Raw genomic sequence first — 20,120 nt, forward strand, 5'->3', positions numbered from 1 at the left:
TGACCTGAAGACGTGACACGGCGCGTCAGGACTTGCAGTTTGAAGTCGAGACGGGTTTCAGCGCGGTATGGGGCTACTGCAGGCGCAGAGTGCCGGGCGGTAGCTGAGGGATCATGCGGGGTGTTGTTGCATTTTTCCGCAAAGACAGCGAGTCAGATGTGGAGGGACTTAAAGAATTACCGAAAGCGTCGAGTAGAGAGAAAAGGCGTGGTGTTGAAAAAGGGTAGGTGGTCGGGTCGCACAGACCACCGGGCCGTTTGTCGATCCATCGATGGACCCCGATGGACAGCGATCCCCGGGCAACATGCAAGCCAAGCGGGCCCTTGGCTCATCCCTCGACGGCATCCTGTCGTCATGCCGCTCACCTTCTTGACATCACTCTCACAGTCTCTTTTGACATGACCACCCGCTCTCTCCCTAAGAGATAATACAAACACAACATCAAAGCATGAGCGCCAGGTATTGCTAGACAACTCCCTGATCAACACCTCCGCCATGGCCGGTCCCGTTCACGTTCTCGACGACTACTACTTGGCAATCACTCTCCTCATCACCGTCGCCTACCAGCTCTTTTTCTTCTCCATCGCCTTCTCCTTCAAGTTCGACAAATTAACCGACTTTGCTGGTGGAACCAATTTCGTCGTTCTCGCTATCATCACCCTCGCTTTTGGCGGAGATCGCGACAATGCGCGCCAAATTGTGGCTTCTATCTTTATCATGCTCTGGGGAGCGCGTCTCTCGGGCTTCTTGCTCTTCCGAATTTTGAAGACTGGCAAAGATGACCGTTTTGACGACAAACGCGACAAGTTCTTTCCCTTCCTCGGCTTCTGGATTTTCCAAATGCTGTAGGCGAATGTCCCGTCCCTCCAAAAGTTCCGTGTCTAACAACATATAGCTGGGTTTGGATAGTATCGTTCCCGGTCACGATCCTCAACTCGCCAAAGGTGACCGCATATCCGCAGCCCAAGTTTGGCACTGGTTGCGATATCGCCGGCGTCATCCTCTTCGCCATTGGCTTCTTTTGCGAATCCGTCTCCGACGTCCAAAAGTACCGTTTCAGGTCACGCCATGGAAGCGACGGCTCCATCTGCAGCATTGGCCTCTTTCACTACTCCCGCCACCCCAATTATTTTGGCGAAATCCTTATTCAGTTCTCGATATTCACAATCGCTGTCGCTCCGGCCGCAAACGGCTACGTCCACGGCGGTGCTCGCGCTGCGCTTTACGCTTCCATACTTGGCCCCATTTTCTTGACAACGTTGCTCATGTTTGTATCGGGCTTGACACTGCAGGAGCGGCCGGGCGCGAAGAAGCGGTACGAGAAGGGTACGCGCTGGGAAGAGTACTCGCGCTACCTCAACAGCACGAGCATCTTGTTCCCATTCCCACCTACGCTCTATGAGAGGATGCCTACGATCCTGAAGAGAACCATCTTCTTGGAGTTCCCGATCTACGTTTTTGATCCCGCAAAGCACTCGGATGTTAAGAGACCTGGAGGCGAGGAGTCCGAGAGGTCTGATCAGAGACCAAGAGGAAGCGAAGATGCGGAGCTGTATGTTTGACGACCTTGTGCATATTTGACGGCTTGTATCTTGGCATTTGGACTTCTTATTATCTGCAGAATTTACAAAAGTAAGTAGCCAGTGACGCAATTCTAATATATTTCACTCAAACATCCCTCGCCCATACTCCGCTTCCGATTGCTGCCTAGGATTATCTTGGCTGAATACCCTTCTCATGCGCCGACGCAAACCCCAGTACTGTAACAAGTCGCCTCTAATTGCCTGACTGAGCGTCCGTGTGAATGCCGAAGGACTGCCGCCTGCCTGGTCTTGATTATCAGATGCGGTAGATTACAAGGACGTCTCGGCAGAGTATACCATGCTACCAAAGTCATGCGCCGCGCGCAGGCTCCAAGCTTTGAAAAACTCGTGACGGAGAGAGGGCCAAAGCGCTGCCACGACTCGATTCACTGACTTCTCTTGGTACATAAGGCCAACAACTTGCCTTGTCTTGGAGGTACATCCGCGTCCATTGGGCCAGCCTGAACAGATCATGGGAAAACATGTCTCCACCGTAGCACTTGCTTGTTTTGCCTTTTGCCTCACTCTGCAACTTCTGTTCACTGGAATTTCAGTTCCCAGCTCCTTGTTGACCACTTTGCCTCAGGCCTTTGCTTCAACACTCCGAAGTGATGTGCTGCGCTTTCAACGAATTCCCTCGCTTATGAGAAGCGCTAAGCTACGGCCCGCAAAACCGTGGGATTGGGAGAGCAAGAGAGAGTCTATGACGGAGGCAGAAAGCCACCCCAAAGTCGAACTTTCCGAAAGTGACTTCTCCCAAGTGTGGTTTTTCACCACTCACTCACGAGGGTTTTTGCTACGTTGGATCCTCAGTCCAGCCTCTTCGTCGCAGCTCGCGCCACTGGCAAGAATCGTGGTAATCGGTGCGCTTTTATAGCTAGACTGCTGATGAGAAAGCACGGAAGATCCAACTCACGCGAACCCTGCCGTCTTGCAAGCACGCGACATGGCCTTAACAAAGCGCCACCCTGGTCGACTGCCAGTCTCTCTTGGTATAAAAGCGGTGGAACTTGAGATACTGACCCGCCCTTCCTCTCGACAAGAAAGGAGTGTCTGGGAAGCGCACGATCAAGTGTGGACCGCACTCGGCACTCTTGGTAGAAATACACCCATGTCCAAGCTTACTCCTGGGTGGATGGACAGCTTTGACAGTGTATGGAAGAAGCTTTTACTTCACGGCATGTGCGCGGCAGTCTTCCCGGGTCAACGTACGAATTCTCCCCGTACTTACACGAAGTCGAGCACCGCCATTCGCGACCGATGACGTGCGTAGTCGGGTTCGACCGGATTAAAACACCACGCCATGGCGTAAAACCGCGTCAGATCAGCGAGGAAAGAGAGACTGAGGAGAAGAAAATGACAAGAGCGACACGACATCTTTGGAAGAGGATCGCTGGCGATCCAACCAACGGTCAGTCCTCTCGATGAAGGTTTTGCGTTAGGTGGCTCCATCTCTGCTGGCAAGAGTCGAAGCTGTGGAATGCTTTTACAGTACTGTTCCTGCAGTTTGAAAGCGTGGACGAAGCACGTGTATTCTACAGATTCACTGCAGCTAGAGCACCGCTATCCGCAGGCCTCTTGTTCCTCTCGTTATAGAAGGTACCCGAACGACTCACTTTCGTCTGCTTCCCTCAACAGCTGTCGGGGTCTGGCAAAACTCTACCGGCAGCGAGCTGAGTATTGACCAGAGAAAGACTGCTGGTTGGAGCCGCTGAGCGAAGAACATACATGATTTTCTTGTCTTGACTTTCCGCCCTTCGACCAAAGGACCTTTCCGCCATCTCACCAGTGTCTGAATTTCGGATCTCTAAGAAATGAGCAAAAGCAGTTGGCAATAATGGAGCACACCTTTCCATATGCTCCTCTGACGATTTCGATCAGGAGCCCCGGATTCCATGACCTGCGTTGAAAGAGTGACGAGACTGCCAAAAAGGGGAGTAAAGCAATTGCACTTTCAAGCAGCGAACGCTGGAGAAACGCCACAAGCAAGTGTAGTTTCCGTCTATGACCCTTTAGTTTTGGTGTTGCCGCTGCAGCTGGAGCAAGTCGAGGAGAGGGAGAGAGGCAAGTTTTTATAGGTATCCGCTTCTGCCTTTTGAGAGCCGATGACTTGGCTAGCGAGCACGTGGATCCTGCTTCAAATCTCATTGGTCGAAGTCTTTGCCCTGGTGAACATCTCGCTGTCTCATGAGTATAAAAGGATCGTTACTTGTCCGGGGCCCTTGGGTCAGCAAGGAGCGGTAGTCCAGAATGCGGAGAGAACAGAAAGCTCTCGACTAACTTGTTTGCCTTGTTGGCCCTCCTGCCAGGAACCAATGTTTCTCCTTCGATCAAGTCGCTGTGAAAGCTCCAGAACGTCAAATGACCAAGCATCAAGGCCCGAAAGTGATGAAGCACATCACTAACAAGCGTTGAACTGGATGTCTAAAAGCTATTGTCAACTACTCATTTAGAATATAAATTGGGAAAGAGGCAGCACCAAGAGTAACCTTGGATGAGTTATTGTCAGAGGAGCCAGAAAAGGCGCATCTCGTCATTAGAATGCCTGAGGTTTGAAGACAGCGCAGGCAGTCTGCTGCTGCTGATTCCAGGACTGGCCAGGGAGGGCGCATTTTATATTCGTAGAAGAGGCCCAAGAGGCGTCAACGCACATGATTAGTCCATCATGTGCCTCACTTAGCTAGAGACGCCTTGACAGATGATTCAAGGACAGTTCAAGCGTTCCCTTACAAACGGCGGGAGTCTTATGGTATAAAAGGAAACCTTCCTTAGTTCCTGCTCTCCCTGAAAGCAAGCGCGAGCAGCTTTACGGGAAAGACTTGAAGTGTTCCTTGACTGTGTCGTTCAATGACGATACTTGCAGACAGCGCTGGGTGGAAGTGTGCTCGGGTTAGCACGATACAATTTGTTTCCTTTGGTTTTGGACCTTTTGGAACATCCTCCCAATAGAAGTATATGCAAATCAGATCACCGCGAACGAACAAAGATGAATGTTGGATTTGAAAATCATGGGAGTCTCCTCTTAAAAAAAACCCCACGTTGATGGGAGTAGCCCACCCGCTCCTTGCAAATTTGGGACAAGAGAAAATGGCATGTATGAGATGCACTGTCAGGCACCGAAAAGTGAAGAGCCTGTATCTTAGATACTGAGCATCCCAAACCCAAGTTTGTTGAATTCTCACTCCATTTAGTAGGTTCTGTTTCTTTGTTGTTGGTCTAAGAGGGTGGAAAAGGGGTCGAGTGTGCCTTATATGGGCGAAAAGGGCTGCAGTCATCAGGACAGTCTTCCAAGACGTGCGACGACCTCGCAATAACGGAGTTAAGCAGAACGTCTCTTTGTTGCGCACTTGTGAAGACGTGACGATGTTCTATAACTGGACAGCTGCCTACCACGATATAAAAGACCTCCCGGGTGAATACGCAAACCCAACCCACACTCCAATCTTTGACTTTGTGCAGCATGAGAAGTCGACAGAAAGACTGACTTCTGTCTTGTTCCCTCTCAACCCTCACTCCGCCAGTGTATTTCTCGCTATTAGTTCTTTTGCAAGCTTTCCCCTGAATACCTCAAGGAATGCGCGTTATCATTCAGTGATACTAAATTCCTCAATAACACACTGTATAGTTTTGACTCGTGCCGCTGCGCATCATTATACCAAAATGCCCCAACGCTTTCAGCAAAGTCATTTCGAACAGACAGGAAATGTGGGATTTGGGAAGCGTCCCAAAGACCAAGTCATACTTCATTGACTTCGATTCCAGCACAAGCCAAAGTCACAAAGGACATAGCCGCCGATCATTGTTGGGCATCCACTTCGCTGCTGATGCTGCGGAGACGAAGCAACACAGAGTGCGGTTTAAATAGGCAGATTGACCACCTCAGGCCAGTCCAAGCGTGACGTTCCCAGCACGTGTAGGCCGGGCCGTTCCTTCCCTATGACACTAGCATCTGCTCAGGTGACAGCTTTGACCGGGCAAACACGCTACTCGTGATCATTGCGTGGAGCACGGACAGACATCGAGCTGTCGCCTGGCTATAAAAGCCAAACGGTTCGCTCAGCACCTCTCTCCTCAACAGCAGCCTTGAATTCCGGCTTCAAGAGGCAGCGTCTATAAGGGCACGCCACTCTCCATTGATCACTGCTTGCGTTTGGCCGTTCCCTATCTGTGGAAGCACGTACTTGCCTGTCCTGGTCCGGATTCCTTCGATTTCGCTGCGGCCGCGCTCCTACTTCCTCGTACATGGCAGATGGGACAACTGTGACGGGGAACAGAGGCAAAACGCTGACCACTAACATCATCAAACAACGCCGACCGCGCCCACTATCTCTTCTCAACCAGCCGCATCATCGGCCCAACTCTCGCATCTCTCGATCGACTTCAAGAAGGAAGTTGGCCGCTGGAGCAGTCCTGGAATCCTCCAAAGTGGGAGAAGGGAGATTTTGAAGATACAGAAGTCGATCTTTCGGAATTGCGCGTCGCGAGAATGCTGCGCTTTGCTGGTGGAGGAGAGAGGAAGTGGGGGAAGAGGTGCGTTTTTATAGGTGATCAAGTTGGGAGCAACGGCCAGTTCGGGGGTTGGAAGGTCACATGGTCTGGAGCGCCCTGTCTTGTGATTGATTTGGGACAGGCCATTAGGGGCGCACTGATGGAAGGTGTGGGACATGAGGAAGGCACAGGGAGCAGTCAAGCCCCCCGGGCCAACCAGAATCGGAAAGACCCAAGTTTTGGTCAAAAGATAGACGGCGTATTTAATCATCCAAGAATGGACACCGACGATCAACACAGCGTCAGAAGAAGCAAGAGCGTCCATTGTTCATCCACGTCTATTCAGCGTAACAAAACACAACAAGAAGACAACTTTTACAGTGACAGTGTACTTTGCTCGCTCTCAGACCCATGGATACGAGGCATATAAACAAGACCCAACCCGCCATCCGTTGCTTTTTTGCGTTCGACTGTGTCAAGATGGTTCGATTCCATCGCACTCCAAGCGACCCCTTACCCTTCGTCCCATTCAGTCGACCTTCGCTTTGCCTGTCTCAATACGCACGACCTGGCTGGATAAACTCGGAAAGAGTGAATGAAAATTTGCCCCCAAAAAACCCCGCTTGGTTAAGAGAGCATGCGCCAAAACACCATCCATCCACCTGTCCGCTATCACCTTGAAACGCGCCTGTTCGCCAACCGACTCCAAAACAAAACCACTTGTCATCGACCCTAAGCCTCTCAAAGCACAATCATCAACTCATGCCTCTCCGTCTCCGGGTCTCCCAACTCGGGGAAATACGGCACCATGGCATCCGCCGCGTGGACGTACGCATCGTTGTAGAGCCGCCAGTACGGCACGCGGACCTTGCGGGCGGGGTGGAAGAGGCCCGACCAGACGTAGTTCATGACGGTGCCCATGCCGACGGCGACGCGGATGGCCTCGATGGCCTCGATGATGCGGTCGATGACGTGGGGCGACGTTTCGAAGATGTTGGGGAAGAGCAGATTGAGCAGGTGCACCATGGCGTCTTCGCAGCCGAGGCCGACGACGCCGAGCGCGACGTGCTTGACGACCGAGGCGGCCGTTTGCCGGTGCACTTGGTCGCGGTCGATGAGGGCGTCTTCCAGAAGCGGTGTCACGGCGTACACGTAGTCTTTGGCCATTTCGCCAATGTACTCGAAGAGGAAGGAGAGGGATTTGAGGACACCGTTTTGAACGTTGAGTTCGGGGACGCGGTATTCGTTCATGAGGGCGGGGAGGACGGTAAAGGGGGCACACGTCTCGGCAACGATACCAATGGCGACGGCTGTACAGACACGGGATTGACGTTCCTGCACGCGGAGGTTGTTGAGAAGGGTGGCGAGGACATCTTGCGGACCAATGGCCTTGGCGATGAAACCAAAGGTGTTGTTGGCGGCACGACGGATGCCCTTTTTGTGGGCCTTGAGCATGTCAAGCAACTCGAAACAGATTCTCATCCATTCGCGTGCGTTGACGCTTTCGGGACCACGATCAGCGATACGACCGACGAGGTCAATAGTGTTTTCCTGGACCTTTTCGTGACGGTTACGAAGAATGGGCGTGAGACGCGGGAGCAGGTCCTTGATGGGCGGTTGCATCTGGTGGATACCAACTACCGTGACGATGGACCTCAGGGCACCAAGTATGGAACCAAGCACTTCGGGGTATTCTTCACCGAGGTATTCGTAGAGAACAGTGCCGAGCTTGCCCATGAGCTGGTCTTCACCACACTGCTTCATGACGAGAGCTATGCGGGAAACCAAGTCGGCCGCTTGTTGTCGCACAGTTGCCGACTTGTTGTTCAACCGCCAGAGAATCGTACTGACAATTTGTGGAAGGTATGGCTTGCAGCGTTGACCGAGAGCGTTGACCACAGTACCGAAGCCGTTGAGCATGACAACGTCTTCAATGCTTTGCTCCTGGAATGAGTGGAGGATACCGTCAATAAGGCGCTCCTCCAATCTTTCGCCAATGTCGGCGGCACCCAAGCTGGCAATGACCTTCTCCAGAGTCTCGACGGTCATCTTGCGGTACGGCTCGCTCTCGTCCTTGAGGTTGTTGACAATCCTCTCGACAATCTCGCTGACGCCGACTTTTTGACCAAGGTCCACTGTCGTCTCTACTACTTGGCGGTAGTTTCTCTTGTCAAGGGCCATACGTCGCACCCAGAAGCTCTTGAAAAAGTCGTTCAAGACGTTCTCTTTGAGATATCCGGCAGTGACACCTTCTGTCTTTGCGCACTGCGATACGACCTTGAGTACGACCTTCTTCATCTCCTCGTCCGGCGAAGAGAACTCTCGCAGCAAAATCTCCATGATTTGGCTTGTGTAGTAGTTGGCGTACTCCTCGTCCATCAGGGGAATAATGTAACCGACAGCCTTGAGGAAACCTGCAAGACCCTTGCCACGCTGCTTGCGGGCGCCAGTCCAGAGCGGATTCAGAATGTCGTCGAAGCTTTCGATACCGTAGGGGTTGGCTGCTTCAGCAAGAGCGGCTATGGCCAGAGCGGTGACTGTCCGGACTTTGACCTGCTCATCGTTCAAATTGTCTCCAATGCAGTCCACCAAGCCCTTGAGGTGAGGCAAGATGGCGCAACCCATGAGAATGGGAATCTGTTGGACAATCTTAACACCTGTGTGACGAGCCTGCCACGACTTCTTGCTGCGACAAACGGCGCGGAGAAAGGGAAGAAGTGCAGGGATACCTAGAGCAGAGGCCACCACAGCAAAGGCCCTGGCTGTCGTGTTCCTCACATACTCGTCTGGGTGATCGATATCCGGTCTCATCGTGCTGATCATGTGCGCGAGACCAGCGGCCTTGGCGAGGTTGGAAATGATTTCACGACCCTCAACACGGGCGTAGTAGTCTTGATCAATGAGCAGGGGCTCAATGACGACCAGAATCTTGTGCACATATGGTCTGACCATGTCGTCAAGCTTGTAGAGGATGCGGTCAATGACCTTGACCAGCAAGTGGCGCTCCTGATCCTCGAGTGTTCTCTCCATGAGCAGCGGAAGAATCTGGTTGAACAGCGGGCCGGCACCAAAGCTGCGCGCATTGTCGGTAAGCTGGCGCAGAGCCGTCTTGCGCATAGGCGGAGTACCGTTCTTGACCTTGAGCAGCAGGCGCATGATTTTACGCTCTTTCATTTCCTCCATGCTCAGCTCATCCTCGTTTTGGCCGTCCATGAGCTTGCCAAAGTATGCCATGTCCTGCTCCTTGAAGAATTGCAGCTCGCCGACACCAGGGATTTCGTTTGGCAGCTGCTTGCCGAGTGCTTTGGCGCTTTCAGGCTCTTGCATCATGAAGCCGCCTGCCAGGCTGCTTGATGGCGCGGGGGTAGCGGCGACCTTTTTGGGGGCAACGCGGAGCAGCGGTTGATATCCAGGAGGATGCGGAACAATAATGTAACCCTCCTTTTCTCCAGGTAGCATGGCATCGAGTTCCTCATCGGAGAGCGGGGCATTGCGGCCGCTCATGTCCATACCAAAGGCGAACGAGACGGGGGTTTGCGACGGGTGCATAGGCGTCGCCATGCCAGCAGAAGCAACTGGAGTCGCAGCTCCCAGAGCAGGTGCTTGATCCCAACGGGATCTCCGCTTCGGGGCGTCGTCTTGACCGGGCACAGGAGTCTCGTCCCATCTGGAGCGCTTCGCGGCGGCAGCACCATTCGCCTCAGCAGCACCGTTGACCCCGTTGGTTTCCTCGGCCGCAGGCTGCTCGCTCGAGACATCCCAACGCTTCTTGCGCTTCCGAGCTCCAGCGGCTGCTGAACCCGAATCACCATTCTCAGCCCCATCTTTCAGGGTGGCTGGGTGCTCCGTGGTCCCATTTTCTCCGTTGGCCTCTTTTTCGGCGATAATCTTCCGTACGCGCTCTTCCTCTTCCTCGAGTTGGCGCTTCTGCATGATTTCCTTGTACGTGAGGCCCTCGTTGTCGCCACGGTCGAAGCGGCGCTTCTGGTAGTCGGTCTCGCGCGAGGCAATCTGAGCCTGCTTCTCCTTGTCCATCAGGATGTCATCCTCCTCAGCCCCGCCGTGGGCAAACTCGTCCATCTGCGCCCTGGTGGCCGTGTATTGCCCGACGAGCCTGCGGCCCTCGTCCTGGTCTTCATCCATCTCGTCATCGTTGGCCGGGATGGATGTGAGGTAGCCGTCATACTTGTTCGATCCATTGCGTTCGTAGAGAGTGGTGTCGAGCGCTTCCGTCAGCGAAGCCTTCGTCGATGTGTCAGTCCTCTGGTTAGCCGGGTCGAAAGTCTTTGAACCTTTCTTCCCTGCAGCGTTGCGCTCCTGCTGCAGACGCTTGATCGTTTCGAAGTCGGCTGCCAGCTTGTCAGTAATGCGCCACTGGATGATATCGCATCAGCTACGTACCGTCGGACATCTTGGCGGTTGGGGGCAATGATGATCCGGAAAGCGCTTCGTACAGAGAGCAATTTAGGCCGCCGACATTTAGGGGCAGATGTTGGACCACGGGTGAGTCGTGGATGGCGGAGTCGATGAGGTGCAGTGAGGTTCTGGGCGGCAGCCAAGCAGCGAGGTCTGCGGGCGAACGGTGCCAAGACCACGCTAGTCCTCTTACATCACCAATTCGGACTCATGATTTTCCATGACATTTTTTTATGCCTCACATCATGTTTGGATCTAGGCTGTTTCTCGTATATTTCAAATCGTGAGCAGTCCTAGGCGTGAAACACCAACATCGAATTGCATAACCAATGCCTACGAATTCTTCGGGCATGCGGCCGAACGAGTCCGCTAGCCTCATCATTACTATCCATCTTTCCAATCTTGTTTCCAAAGGCTCAACGGGTGTTTCTCAGAGCTGCAGCCTGATAGTGGCAACTTCAAACGCCCTGAGTTCAATCTGGACCTTTCCATCCTTGATCTTGAGCTCCTCGCCATCATCCTCGAGCACGTTGGTTCTCACGACCTTGCGCACGGGCAGCTGACCCCAGTCAATGAAGCCCCTGGCCTTGCCACCCATGCTGTCGTAGATTCTGAGCACGATACTCCTGCCCTCGCGAGGCGGAAGCTCTCCACGCGAGACATCCTCATCGTCCTCGCCGCGCTTGACGGTGTCAAGCACGAGGGCCGGAGAGCCGCCGAGGTGGATTGATGAGAGGAACTTGGAGATCTTTTCAGGGGACGGGTGCGAATGCATCTTGAGGGGATTGTTGAAGTTGTAGCCGGCGCGAACTGTCGTAGCAGACAGAGGTCCAGCGTGAGGCAAGATGGCATAGCGGATATGATGCCGTCCTAATCACCTGGTAAGCATATTAAACAGCACTCCATTCGTCTTCACTTACCCATATCAGCATGAGCATCAGGTGCCTTTGGTGCTCTCAACAAGCTCAATCTCATCAAGTTTCCACAGGTGGCAAACCCATACTTGGAGTCGTTCAGAATGCTCACGCCGTATCCGGCTTCGCTCAAATCAGCCCACTTGTGGCAGCAAACCTCGAATTTGGCCATGTCCCAAGTGGTGTTGTAGTGTGTCGGACGTCTGATGATGCCATACTGCGTCTCGTAGTTCGCCTCCGTGTTGACCACGTCAACTGGGAATTCGACCTTGAGGAACTTCATCGTCTCACGCCACTCGACTTCACTCTCCATTTCGACGTAGCTGGGCTGGTCATTGACGACGGCAGCCAGACTGATGGTCGTCTTGACCCAACTCTTCTCACTGATTTTCGTCTCAGTGACGACCGAGACCTTGTGAGGGCCAGTCTCATAGATTGAGCTACGCTCGGGCTTGAGCTCCTGCCTTGATTCCAAGTGGTAAACCTCGACATCCCAGGCTTGCCAGTAGAGCGGCTTGTCATCAAAGATGACGAGTTGGTTTGCCTTCTCTCCTGGAGGGACAACTTCTCTGTCGGCGGAAATATCATAAAGCGACGTAATGATGCCGTTCTCCACACGAACACGGTATTGGTTGTTTGCAAGCACATAAACACCAGGCTCTACCTCCTTGATCGAAGCAGTCGATTCCGTGGCAGCGGTGAGCAAATCGGTCTCCATGATGCCAGTCTTGCCGTTTGCAATGGCATACTGCGGCTTGGAGGACTTGATCGGCAGCTTCGTCAGTTCTTCACGACGCCAGCCAAGCGTGTTCAGGGCAACAGTCCTGCTGGTTGCAGCGGGCTCCTCGTCATCAAAGCCGAGCGTTCTCAAAGCATCCGACAGCAGCTTTTCGCCCGTCTTAAAGACCTTGGCATAGAGCTAAAACGCGTTGTCAGTGAATTTCCACTTGGCGAGCATGTTTCGCCTTACCTCGTCAGAGTCGTCGTAACACATCTCAATGCTGCTTCCAGGCAGACAATCGTGGAACTGGCACAGCAAGACTGATTCCCACATGTCGTCAATCTCTTGCTTCGGATACCGGTAGTTTGAACTTCCGTCGTCTCCGGGAAGGAGGTCCTTCAGTGTCGCCAAGGTAGCAAGGTATTCGAGGTCGTGAAGCATAATCTCTGCTTGGCGATTGTTTCTCTTGTTGTTTGCCTGGGTGGTGTATGTGCCGCGGTGCAGCTCAAAGTACAGCTCGCCGTACCAAGTCACAAACTCGGTTCCTTCCTCGGCCTTCTTCTCAAGTTTCGCAAAGAAGTCATCGACGGAGCCACCCATCTTGAGACGCGGTATGAGCCCAGCATTGTCAGCAACTCCGCGGCAGCGCCTGAGCTTCTCAATGTGCTCCCAAGTGGGACCACCGCCACCGTCGCCTTTGCCAAAAACAAGCAAGGACGATGCATCTTGGTCCATAGACTTGTGCTGGGTGACGCTTCTCTTGACGTCTCCAAAGTGGGCCTCCGCCGTGTAGGTCTCGGCAGGAGTCATGTGGCAGATGACCTGGCTACCATCGAGGGCTACCCAGTTGAAAGTGGTGTGCGGGAAGTTGTTGATGTTGTTCCAACTCAGCTTCTGTGTAAAGAAACGAGTCATACCAGCAAGACGGCAGATCTGGGGTAGCTGGGTCGAATATCCAAAAGTGTCAGGGAGCCAAAAGGTTGAGCATCGCTGACCAAAGCGGCTTTCAAAGAAGCGCTGACCGTAGATGAATTGGCGCACAAGAGACTCGCCGCTAGGCATGTTGGTGTCGTGCTCGACCCAGCTGCCACCGATCGGCTGGAACCTTCCCTCCTTGACCTTGGCCTTGACGCGGTCAAAGGTCGATGGATACAGCTGCTCGAGCCACTTGTACTGCTGCGCCTGAGAGCAACAGAAGCGGAGCTCCGGGTAGCGATCCATGAGATCGCACTGATTGGACCAGGAGCGAGCAATTTTGCGCTTGGTCTCTGCCCATGGCCACAGCCAGCAAGTGTCAATGTGGCAGTGGCCGATTGCGCTGATGAGCGCGTCCTGGTCATCATAGATGCCTGCAGAGTCAATCTTGTCCCCAAGATACGTTTTGGCGATCTTGCGGCACTCCTTGATCGACTCCTTGCTGCCATTTCCTGCAATAAAGGTGTCCATAATCCTGTTGCAGACCTGGAGAGCCTCGTGCTCTTGCCAGGAATCTTGGCCAAACTCGCGAGCGCAGTCTTTGCAAAGTCAGCCTGCCCCGGATCTTACGGGAAGATGTTCTACAAACCTCCGATGATCCAAAAGTCAATGTAAAGTGCTCTGGCGTCCAAATTTATCGCAACGATATCTGCCGTCGAGAGCCGGAAGTACCTGTCGGGATTTGGTGGCTGGATGGTGTCGCCTCCAGTGGGATTTCCAAACATGCCGTTGCATGCCATTTCAATGTAGAAGGTATGCACCTTGCCATCTCTGAAGCTCTGGGGCAAGATCCATTCTGTACGCTCTCCTCCGCCCGTCAGCCCATGAACCGGGTCTCCGTCCTCTGTCCAGATGAGACCCTCATTGTTTGCATCCCAGTGGAACTCGAGGTGCTCCTTGTCCTTCAAGGACGGTGGAACCCTCAAGTGGATGCGGAACCAATGCGTGGCCCAACTCGGACCGAAGGACTCGCCGACTTTGGTAGGCTTGAACTCGTGGGAGGTAGCCTCCTTGAAGGTAGGCCGGGAGAGGTTGGGCGGCGAGTAGACGAAGAGCTCGACGTGTTCGGAGCCAGTTGCGCGTCCTTCGGTGATTTTCCTGTTCCTGAATCAGCAATAGTTGGGCGTGGAGTGGTCGAGGCCGGCCAAATGTAGTCAACCAATGGGCGTAGTGCGTACGGGAGCAGTCCCTTGGATTCGTACTGGCCTCCGCTGGTAAACTGCCTGAGCCGATCGAGGTAGATCTTGTGGATCTGCTTGCCGACAGGGCGTGAAGCAAGTTTTGGGTATTCTTTCTTTGGACCCATGGCGAGATGTGTTTCCCCTCCCATTGTGAGAGGAGCCTTGCAGGTTGAAGGTGTTCTTGGTCTGGGGAATGGTGACGGAAGAGCTGCAGCTGTCCTGCAGCTTTGGGGCAGCAACCAAGGAGCTAAGGAGCTTGGATCAACCTTCCCCGCCTTCCGCGGCGGGAGCCCCAGCCACGCCCAGTGGTCAGTGCACAACCAACCTCACCCCATTCTGAAAAGGACGCGGAACGGGGTTTGAGCTAAAAGCAACGGCTCGCAATTCCTAAATAGGGCAAGGGAGATCGAGGGCGGTTAATCTGCTCGATAGCAGATGCACACAAAGCATTCAAGAGCTAGGAACAGACAATAAAGAGCACCAGGGACTTGAAGAAGACTCGGAGAAGAGCATTCAAACTTCATCTCGCATCAGGGCATGTCACGACCTTAAGCACCAAACCTTGGAACGTTTTGAAAAAGCATAAATCAATCAGTGAAACTACCTATTCAGCTCGTCTTGGCTTCACCGTCCGGAGACAGGCTACTAGTCACCAGCACTGCGTAGAAGTGCGAGCTGTTCGCTGGTGGTCTGTGGAGGAGAAGTCAGCATTGGATTCACAACCTTACCGTTCAAATTAGGTGCTTAAGGTCGACGTCCTGGGCTGCACAAGGTCAGTCGAGTCAAGTTTGTGGCAGTCGAGTTGCGTACCAAGTAAAGGGCAAAGCCCAACCACCATCCAGGTGATACCAAGCCGAATCGGGCAGACTGGAGCGGATTAGCATTGGGACTTCAAGTCGGATTGATCAAGACACTTACCATTTCATGCAAACTTTGCGCCACCATGGTGGTATCAGCTGGCCCAAAGGAGAAATGACCGGGTCTCAAGGGTGTCGGGTCGTTTTCGACGTGGAACTTGTCCCGTTCGAACGCCGCGGAACGTACATACGTTCGGCATTACGCCTAGTTGTTCAAAGGACTCCCGGGCGACACTACGGGGCGAAGACACTCACTGCCGTCCGCTAACCTAGCCCTAGAGTGGTCAACATGATCAAGAGTGTGGTCAGCGATACCAATCAACGTTCATCGTGCACTGCCCTATTGATAAACCGGCCGGAGCTTCGGACGCTGGAAGACAAGTTCGTCGAGAAGGGGTCCCTTCCAATGGTAGTACCACTCGTCGCGGCCGCGGTACTTGTCGACAATCTTGACTTGGACATTGGGATCCCAACGAACCTTCTTCCGGGGAGCGTCGTCCATCTCCATGTCGCCATCCGAGTCGCGTTGTCCGATGTCACGGAGCTCCCGTCTGGCGTGACCGGAGACGAGCTCGCGCATGACTTCGTTTTGCCATTTCGGGTAGAGGTTCCAGTCCATCATGATATTGTCGATAATCTTGACGTGGACCTCGGGGTCGAAATGGACTCGTTTGCGGGCAGGGATCTCGCGAATCTTCGGGACAGGGTCGAAACTGACAGACTTGGCGGGTCTGCCCCGAGATTTGGCGTCGTAGAGGATACTGCGTCCGGGCTTCCACGGCGACTTGGGCGTTGGCGTCCAGGCTGGGATCCTCACATCGACCAGAGCTGCATCAGCCGGAAAGGAGACGGTCTTGGGTTTCCGGTTGACACAAACGTCGGTGTGCTTCTTGAGGATGCGGCGGCCAGGGGTCCATGGTCCAGTCCTGCGTGGGCAAAAGCAACGGTCAGTGTACCCCTTACCTGGCAGCAGAACGAGGTCGGCAAGTCCGAGTGGCGCGGGATCAGGGCGTTTCCAGAGAATCTTGGCGACCGTAAAGGTCCTTCTGGAGAAGTGCGTGAGCGCTGGCAGAACGAAGATCAGCAGCACCAAAACCACAAGTAGGAGAACCGCAGGGCGAGGGGACTGCAGCCAGGGCGGCACCAGGCGCAGTTGCGCAGCAGGGATGCTGGGCGGCTTGAACGAGTATGCCATAAGCAACAGGTAGAGCGGGCCGGTCGAGACATGGTGCTCAGAGCGAAACAGTGAAGTCTTGAAGAAATCCATGGTTCATGAAGAAGAAAGGAAAAGGAAAGGCTTGGTGGGGAGGGAGAAATCTACTTGTACCCGGGCCCGTTGCCATGCGGGCCGTGCGTCGGTTGCTATGGGCCAGTCACTGAGTCGGCGTGAACAAATTTGCAGTCACCTTCACAGAATATTAGGGGAAGTCTTTGGCAAAGGACAGAACAATGATGCGAGACTGTTAATGACCTCTATTTACATGTACTTATGCTCATTGATCAATATTGATAATGTTGGGGCTATTTTGCTTGTATTGATATATTGCAGCAATGCTTGGCGTGGTGTTGCGGCTCTGGCACCGCCACAAGAACAACGCGACGCCCTGGAAAGAGTACGCACTCAGCATGTAAACAAAGGAAACAATTTGCATTGCTGCTTTGTTCCTACCGCGCAAATTTTGTGTTAAATTTATTTTCGCCAAAATTGCGCTTGCAGTGCCTGTGGAGCAGACCTTTCCGGCAGGGTTGACCAGCTTGCACCTTCCACAGTCGGCTATCACATTCAACACCCAAAATTCAAAGACGCACTGCGAAGCCACAGTGGGAGAGGAAAAAAATTGCTAATCCGGGAATCTCTGTCACCAAGTCAAACCACGTAGAGACGTGGAGCTCTCAAGCGCTTGATGCGTTCAACATAGAGAGAATGTTTCTCTTAATGGGATGTCACAGGGAGCATTCAAGCGCTTGCGTCTGAAGGTGGTGCGTCGACTTGACGCTGCGCCTGGGTTGAATTTCTTTCCTCGCCTGCTGTGAAGCGGAGCTTGCATTCGGATAGTCGTCGCCACCTTGGTAGGATATGCAGCCAATGACTGGAAATTCAAGCGAAGCTTCTGCAGTGTCATCTCGGGCAAACCGCCCCGTCACTGACACAGAAATGTCCAAACAGGGACTCAAGAGAACGCACACCCCATTATGCGGCTATTTTACTTTGCTCAGCAGATATTTCAGAGGTCGTAGCCCGAAGCTTCCTGTTCACAAGAGACATTTGATCGCTCTCCGTCCATCCTCCTCCCAAGTGGAAAATTTCCTTGTCCTGACTTCAGGTGCCCGTCACAACTTTTGGCACTGAGCCTTGAGGATTTCGTCGTCGTGCTTTCATAATTACACACGCAAGGCTAATAACTTGCTTGGTAATACATCGGGTACAGGGGGCTTCCGCTGGGGAAGACGGTGGAACTTGCACCATTAGCTGGTATTTTCGCCTCAGGGACATAATCGAGTGGGAGCATTCATTCATTGAGCAGAGCCAGGTCTATATACAAAAAGAAGACCTCTAGTTGGTCTTCTTAGCTTCCTGCTCAGTGTTCTTTGCCTCCGCCTCCTTCGACTCTTCAGCCTCCTCCTTCTCGTCAATGTCCTTGTCGTCCTTGGGGGCAGCCGCCGCCTTGGCAGACTTGCGAGTCTCGAGTTGCTCGTTCTCCTCGTCAATCAGCTCTTGCTGCTCCTTCAGGACCTCGAGACGCTGCTTGTTGGTAGCGGCACCCTCGGCGCTGTGGACCTCGAGCTCAATCTCGTGGAACAGCTCCTCAGGGATGCTAGAGAGCACGGCCTTGAGGGCGTCGATCTGGGAGTCCATCTCGGTGTCCTTGCCCTGGCTATACATGAAAGCGTTGCTGAGGACCAACAGCGTGGAAGGAACACGGTGCTTGAGACGCAGCTCCAGCCAGGTCTGCAAGTCATCCCGCAACCTGCCGGGGCTCATTCCGTGAGTGCGCAGACCGCGGCTTGCGCAAGCGTTTTGCAGCTCCGGAACAGACAGCGATTCAACACCCTCGAGGTAAATCATCTTGTCGTCACGCTTGATCTGGCGCATGCGATGCCTAATCTGGTAGCGCAGAATGTTGTCGGTGCCAAACGTGTTCAAGTTCATGTACCTGCAGATTCCAACCAATTGAGGGCGGGAGAGGTTGTCAAGAGTCAGGTCGTCCTTGAAGATTTGGCAGACCTTGATCACATCGGCCTGGGTTGGCGATTCGCCAGTGGTGCGGATCTAGAAGAAATTAGTCTGCGGATCGGCGCAACTAGAATCGATGGAACGGACCTTGCGGAAGAATTCGGTAAACTCCTCCCGCTGCGCGTTGGCAGCGCTCACTGGCAAGCCGGTCTCTGTTAGGGTCTGGCGAAGGAAATCGCTGACTTCTTTTCGCGTTGCGCGAAGGCTGGTCATCTTGTTGTCCTTGGACTTTTGGCCCTCGTATGTGCTGGGCAGCATGTTGGGGAACAGCTTGAGGGCAACAGGCAGAAGAAGTTCGGCAAATGGTACAATGACAAACATGGAGAAGGGCACCAGCCGACCCAAGTCTTGAACAGTACGGCGAAGCTGTACCGACATTAGACCACACCCATCATTCACTCGTTGCAGAGCTTACCTGTCTGTTCTCGCGCCTGGTCAATTCGTAACCTGCTGCCATTTTCAGAGCCAGCTTGGTACTGATCTTGACTTCGGTTGCCAGCAGCTTTGTGCCATCCCAGTAGTGGCTTGCCTCCTTCTTGACCTTTTGCCAGACGGTGAGCTTCTTGTGTTCCTCGTCCTTTTTTGCAAGCTCCTTGGTTTTTGGTCCGTCGGCGCTGGCCTTTTCCGCGGCGAGCTCCGTCAGACTTTGGTGCTCGGCAGCCATTGTCTTGGGAGATGCAGTGGGCTCGTCCTTGGGTTGCTTGAGGTCTTTCAAGGTCTCTTCATCGACCTGAGCCTTGAGAGGCTTCCCCGATTCCTGCTCATCCTTGGGGAGAGGCTTTTTTGCCTCCTTGGCATTGAAGCCAGGAGGAGGATACTGTCCGCTGGATTGTGATGACGTTGAAGATTCGGTCGAGTATGCCAGGCGCGGAATGAGGATCGCGAGGGCAGAGACTTCACGGGGAAGAGAACGTGGGGTTCTCCGCAGAGGCCTGGAGGCACCTCGAAGGAGGACAGGCGTTATGCGGGATGCGGAGCGATTGAGAGACATGCTGAGCCAGGCTCGAGCAGGAAGGGAGCGAGACGCTGTCGAAGGCGCGGCAAAGCGGTCGCGGAGGAGGATCGATGTTCGAACAAGGGGGTTTAAGCAAAAGGATGGAGTGGTCTTGTGGGATGGAGAAGGGAGGTTGGATGGAAAGAAGAGGAGCAAGGTTACAGAAACGGGCCAGCCGCAAAGATCATCCTCCAGGTACAAGGGACAGACGGCCAGTCGAGCTTGGCGCGTTAGCTTGTTCGTCACGTTTCGAGAAGGGCGGCGATTGGGCGGAGGAGCCACAGGAAGTGTGGCAGTGAGGGAGCAGGTGGCGCTGTCGGAGAATGTCGGTCGCAAAGGACAACCCGACAGCACAGACACTCCGGACGACCGACGACGGGGCCGAGGATGCTCGAAGCTGAGGTGAGGCCAGCAAACAACAACATCACTGAGTTCGACCTCTTGTGATACAAAATACATATCCCGAGGCGACAACGGTCCACGGCATACGCCCGGCTGGCCTGCCCTGCGGCGACCGTTGTGCGGATCCCGTCGTCTGACAAGCCAACACCCACACAGTACCGGGCTGCCGGCGGTTCCCTGGCAATGGATGGCTGATGTGACTGCTTGGCGCCTCAACGCCTTCTCTGGCCTCCCCACCAAAGCCAACACCGAGTCAATCTATCTGCGCTACCTCTCCTCCTAACAACATCGCCCGTTACTTGTCAACCTCCTCGATATGTCTTTCTAGCCAGTTTGCCATCTTTTCCGGAGCAC

At 53.8% G+C, this 20,120-nt stretch overlaps 7 protein-coding genes across 7 annotated transcripts; 3 read left to right on the plus strand and 4 right to left on the minus strand.

The window, feature by feature from the left end:
• Nucleotides 1–322: 322 nt before the first annotated feature.
• Nucleotides 323–1,679, plus strand: BKA78DRAFT_335189 (oxidoreductase-like protein). Its single transcript, XM_066890213.1, has 2 exons — nt 323–845; nt 896–1,679. The coding sequence occupies exons 1-2, from the start codon at nt 496–498 to the stop codon at nt 1,560–1,562; spliced, it is 1,017 nt and encodes a 338-aa protein (XP_066747682.1). The 5' UTR covers nt 323–495; the 3' UTR covers nt 1,563–1,679.
• Nucleotides 1,680–2,055: 376 nt separating this feature from the next.
• BKA78DRAFT_292452 (uncharacterized protein) lies at nt 2,056–2,460 on the plus strand (the record flags this gene model as incomplete). Its single annotated transcript, XM_066886056.1, has 1 exon — nt 2,056–2,460. The coding sequence occupies one exon, from the start codon at nt 2,056–2,058 to the stop codon at nt 2,458–2,460; it is 405 nt and encodes a 134-aa protein (XP_066747683.1).
• Nucleotides 2,461–5,871: 3,411 nt separating this feature from the next.
• BKA78DRAFT_364833 (uncharacterized protein) lies at nt 5,872–6,741 on the plus strand (the record flags this gene model as incomplete). The annotated part of the gene is made up of 1 exon (XM_066892529.1): nt 5,872–6,741. A coding segment is annotated over one exon (630 nt), but the record flags the coding sequence as incomplete, so codon positions are not given.
• On the minus strand, nt 6,374–10,613 carry BKA78DRAFT_305619 (putative splicing factor 3B subunit 1). Its single transcript, XM_066887712.1, has 2 exons — nt 10,473–10,613; nt 6,374–10,420 (listed from the first exon to the last, which is right to left on the minus strand). The coding sequence occupies exons 1-2, from the start codon at nt 10,480–10,482 to the stop codon at nt 6,813–6,815; spliced, it is 3,618 nt and encodes a 1,205-aa protein (XP_066747685.1). The 5' UTR covers nt 10,483–10,613; the 3' UTR covers nt 6,374–6,812.
• Nucleotides 10,614–10,917: 304 nt separating this feature from the next.
• BKA78DRAFT_349800 (alpha-mannosidase) lies at nt 10,918–14,403 on the minus strand (the record flags this gene model as incomplete). Its single annotated transcript, XM_066890866.1, has 5 exons — nt 10,918–11,357; nt 11,408–12,320; nt 12,372–13,636; nt 13,687–14,195; nt 14,276–14,403. 5 exons carry the CDS (start codon nt 14,401–14,403, stop codon nt 10,918–10,920), a joined length of 3,255 nt encoding a protein of 1,084 aa, XP_066747686.1.
• A 1,072-nt stretch (nt 14,404–15,475) lies between these two features.
• BKA78DRAFT_349802 (uncharacterized protein) lies at nt 15,476–16,402 on the minus strand (the record flags this gene model as incomplete). The annotated part of the gene is made up of 1 exon (XM_066890867.1): nt 15,476–16,402. The coding sequence occupies one exon, from the start codon at nt 16,400–16,402 to the stop codon at nt 15,476–15,478; it is 927 nt and encodes a 308-aa protein (XP_066747687.1).
• Nucleotides 16,403–17,689: 1,287 nt separating this feature from the next.
• BKA78DRAFT_245781 (LETM1-like protein-domain-containing protein) lies at nt 17,690–19,361 on the minus strand (the record flags this gene model as incomplete). The annotated part of the gene is made up of 3 exons (XM_066884154.1): nt 17,690–18,406; nt 18,458–18,736; nt 18,786–19,361. The coding sequence occupies 3 exons, from the start codon at nt 19,359–19,361 to the stop codon at nt 17,690–17,692; spliced, it is 1,572 nt and encodes a 523-aa protein (XP_066747688.1).
• Between the last annotated feature and the right edge of the window lie 759 nt (nt 19,362–20,120).

This window comes from Phyllosticta capitalensis, assembly GCF_038381095.1.
Source record: "Phyllosticta capitalensis strain CBS 128856 chromosome Unknown BKA78scaffold_2, whole genome shotgun sequence".
Classification (NCBI taxonomy): Eukaryota; Fungi; Ascomycota; class Dothideomycetes; order Botryosphaeriales; family Phyllostictaceae; genus Phyllosticta; species Phyllosticta capitalensis.

Bases quoted from the DNA above. Each gene is read 5' to 3' on its own strand.
- BKA78DRAFT_335189 (XM_066890213.1), top strand. From the start codon at position 496: ATGGCCGGTCCCGTTCACGTTCTCGACGACTACTACTTGGCAATCACT. The intron at 846-895 runs GTAGGCGAATGT...AACAACATATAG, and splicing joins TTCTGGATTTTCCAAATGCT to CTGGGTTTGGATAGTATCGT.